This window comes from Emys orbicularis, chromosome 7 (genome assembly GCF_028017835.1).
Source record: "Emys orbicularis isolate rEmyOrb1 chromosome 7, rEmyOrb1.hap1, whole genome shotgun sequence".
Classification (NCBI taxonomy): Eukaryota; Metazoa; Chordata; order Testudines; family Emydidae; genus Emys; species Emys orbicularis.
Genome location: NC_088689.1, coordinates 98,806,324 through 98,809,383, shown reverse-complemented (window position 1 = coordinate 98,809,383; position 3,060 = coordinate 98,806,324). Strand labels below are relative to the sequence as shown.

The window sequence follows — 3,060 nt, the reverse complement described above, 5'->3', positions numbered from 1 at the left end:
AGCCCCCGAAGAGCCAGGGGACCAGTCTCTCTCCTAGGTACGTACAGAGCAAAGGCAGCTTGCACGGGGATTTCCTCCGGGGGCTGTAATTGTGTGCGAGCCCTGCAGATCTGCTGTCCTGTCCTCACCCCCCGGGCAGCTTATGCCAGATGTAGCCATTCCCCCGCCCGCTGAGGTATCGCTCCCCTTGGGGGCATCATGCTAAATTAGGGGTGTGTGTGCGCGCGCGCGCGGGGGGGGTGATCTTTAAAAAAATACGGGTGGGTGTGTGTTAAAACGAAGCCTGTTTGTGGGGCATCTTTTCCCCACACTTGGGATTTCTAACAGCTGGAAGGGATATAAAGCCAACCTCTAGCTATTGGGGTCAGGAGTAAAATCTTCCCCTTCCCCCTCGTAGGGCAAGTTATCCTATAGCTGCAGGGGTCCCGGTACTTTCCTGTGAAGCGGCTGGGACTGGTGACTGTTAGATTCAGGCTGCTGGGTTAGAAGGGCCCACTGGTTTTACCTAGCAGGGCTGCTCCTATTATTTAAAAACATCTACAGGTTATGAATTCAGAGCCTGGTTTCTGTAGTAGTCAGTTTCCCCATTACATGTCAGTTTCCAGTCAGTTTCCCCAAGGAGGCACTGTTTGGGCTGTGTCCACTGTAGGAGAAAGGTGGCATTACAATAAAATGTCATAACAGAAAACCTGTGCTGTTAGTGATAACACATAGGGGTCCCAGCTGAAATCAGGGCCCCGTTGTGCAGGGCATTGGCCACCTCCTTCTTCCCCTACTGAGATCAGGGCCCCCTTGTGTCAGGCACTACACAGACCCCCAGCTGAGAATGAGGCCCCATGGTTCTGCACCAGCCCCTGCTTGACTGAGATCAGAGGCACCTGTTGTGCCAGGAGCTGCATGCCCTGCCCTTAGAAGCGTACGATCGGTCATTTGGACAAGCTGAATTTTTAAGCAACCTAAATTTGGGGGTAATTTTGAGCTGGGTGGTTCCCTTCAAATTAGGCATTTAACTAGCTGAGACGGTCTCCCCAGAAATGTCTCCCATATTTATTAAAATTACATTTAGGTGGTTGTGGCTGAGTGAACTGAGCATGGTTCTGGGAGCCAAGACTCCAGGACTCTAGTCCCAGCTCTGGGAGGGGAATGGAACTTAGTGAGATGGGGGGCAGGAGCTGGGAGTCCAGACTCTTGGGTTCTATCTCCAGGGTTGTTAAGTTTCCCTTGGATTCTGTCTCCCTGTCTTACCAATGGCTGACCAAGGTTTTCTGGGGGGGTTGGGTGGGAGGGTCTCTTCTTTCTCCTCTAGATATTCCAGCCCCCAGTGCCTGGCACATCCCTTCACCTCCCTCCAGGGCCGCCATGGAGCTGAACGGGAAGAAGAAACTTCATGCTCTTTCCTTGGCAGAGAAGATCCAGGTGCTGGAGATGCTGGATGAATCCAAGATGTCCCAGTCAGAGGTGGCTCGTCGCTTCCAAGTCTCCCAGCCCCAGATCTCCCGCATCTGCAAGAACAAGGAGAAGCTGCTGGCTGACTGGTGCAGCGGGACGGCCAACCGGGAGCGGAAGCGCAAGCGGGAGTCCAAATACAGCAGCATCGACGAGGCCCTGCTGTGCTGGTTCCACATCGCCCGCACCAAGATGTGGGACGTCACGGGGCCCATGCTGCTCCAGAAAGCCAAGGAGCTCGCGGACATCATGGGCCAGGAGTTTGTGCCTAGCATTGGCTGGCTGGTGCGGTGGAAGCGCCGTAACAACGTCTGCTTTGGCCAGCGGCACCCGGCACGAGCAGTCCATGCCCCGGAGCCCCCGTGCGACAAGGGGCCGGCGCCGGCTTCCCTCAGCCTGCCCCAGCTGCTGAAGGATTTTGCCCCGGAGAATGTTTTTGGCTGCGGGGAGGTGGTGCTGCTGTATAAGGCCATGCCAGGCAGGGAGCGGGAGGGCAGGGAGCGGCTGTGCGTGGCGCTGTGCGTGAACGGGAGCGGCACAGAGAAGCGGAAGCCCGTGGTGATCGGCAGGCGGCTGGCTCCGCGATGTTTCTTTGGGGTCAACACGGAAGCTTTGCCGGTCCTTTACCGCAGCAGCGCCGATGGTCAGCTGACACCGGAGCTCTTCTCAGAGTGGCTGACGGACTTTGACCGGGAGATGGGCCGGCAGCACCGCAGTGTGGCGCTGGTGCTGGACGCCGAGCGGCACTGTCCCAATCCGGAGCCTGCCAACATCCGCCTGGTCTTCCTGCCCCCGCGGCCTCGCCACGACGACGGCCCCTCGCCTTGCCCGCTCCATCCTGATATCGTCCGGGATTTCAAGTCCCGCTACAAGTGCAGGCTTCTGGGCAAAGTGTCCTCCATCGGCAGCGAGACCAACAGCTCCCCCGCCTCCATCGCCGCCTCCATCACCGTGCTGGACGCCCTCCACATGGTGGCGGCCGCTTGGGACAAAGTCCAGCCCTCCCTGGTGGAACGGTGCTTTGGGGAGGCCGGCTGCTCCAAGGGGAAGGGGTCCCTGGGGCCCCCCAGCCATGCCCCCCCCAGGGGGATGAGCCTGGAAGAATTCCGGCGCTTTGTTGATGTGGAGACAGAGCTGGCCTGTCCCCCAGCCCTGCCCCCAGCTGGGGCCTATAAGGAGGAGGAAGAGGAGGAGGGGGAGGGAGAGGACCTTTTTGGCAGCCTGCCCACCAAGGCCGATGCTCTGAAGGCCCTGGGGACCCTGCGGCGCTGGTTCGAGTGCAACGGCTCGGCCGAGGGGATCTTCCAGCAGTTCTACAGCTGCGAGGAGGAGGTGGAGCGGCTGTGCTGCCAGTGAGCTCCCAACTCCCCACACTGCCCCTGGCGGCCTCCCAACGCTGGAGCATGGAGGGGCTGGTGGCCCTGTACCCCACCGACTCAATGCTTGCAGAGCAGGATTCCAGCCCAATCCCCCAGTGCCTGAGTGCTGGGGCACTGGGGGGCTGGAGTCATGCCCCAGTCCCCCACTGGGGGGCACTAGAGGGACTGGATTCATGCCCCTATTCTCTGCCATGGCCTCTGAGAGCTGGTTCTGGGGGAGAGGAATTGGGGACCT

General features: G+C 59.5%; 1 protein-coding gene across 1 annotated transcript; it reads left to right on the top strand.

The window, feature by feature from the left end:
- Positions 1-1,359: 1,359 nt before the first annotated feature.
- On the top strand, positions 1,360-2,802 carry TIGD3 (tigger transposable element derived 3). The gene has a single exon (XM_065407088.1). The coding sequence runs from the start codon at positions 1,360-1,362 to the stop codon at positions 2,800-2,802; it is 1,443 nt and encodes a 480-aa protein (XP_065263160.1).
- Positions 2,803-3,060: the final 258 nt, after the last annotated feature.

Coding starts and splice junctions, on each gene's coding strand:
- TIGD3 (XM_065407088.1), top strand. CDS start 1,360: ATGGAGCTGAACGGGAAGAAGAAACTTCATGCTCTTTCCTTGGCAGAG.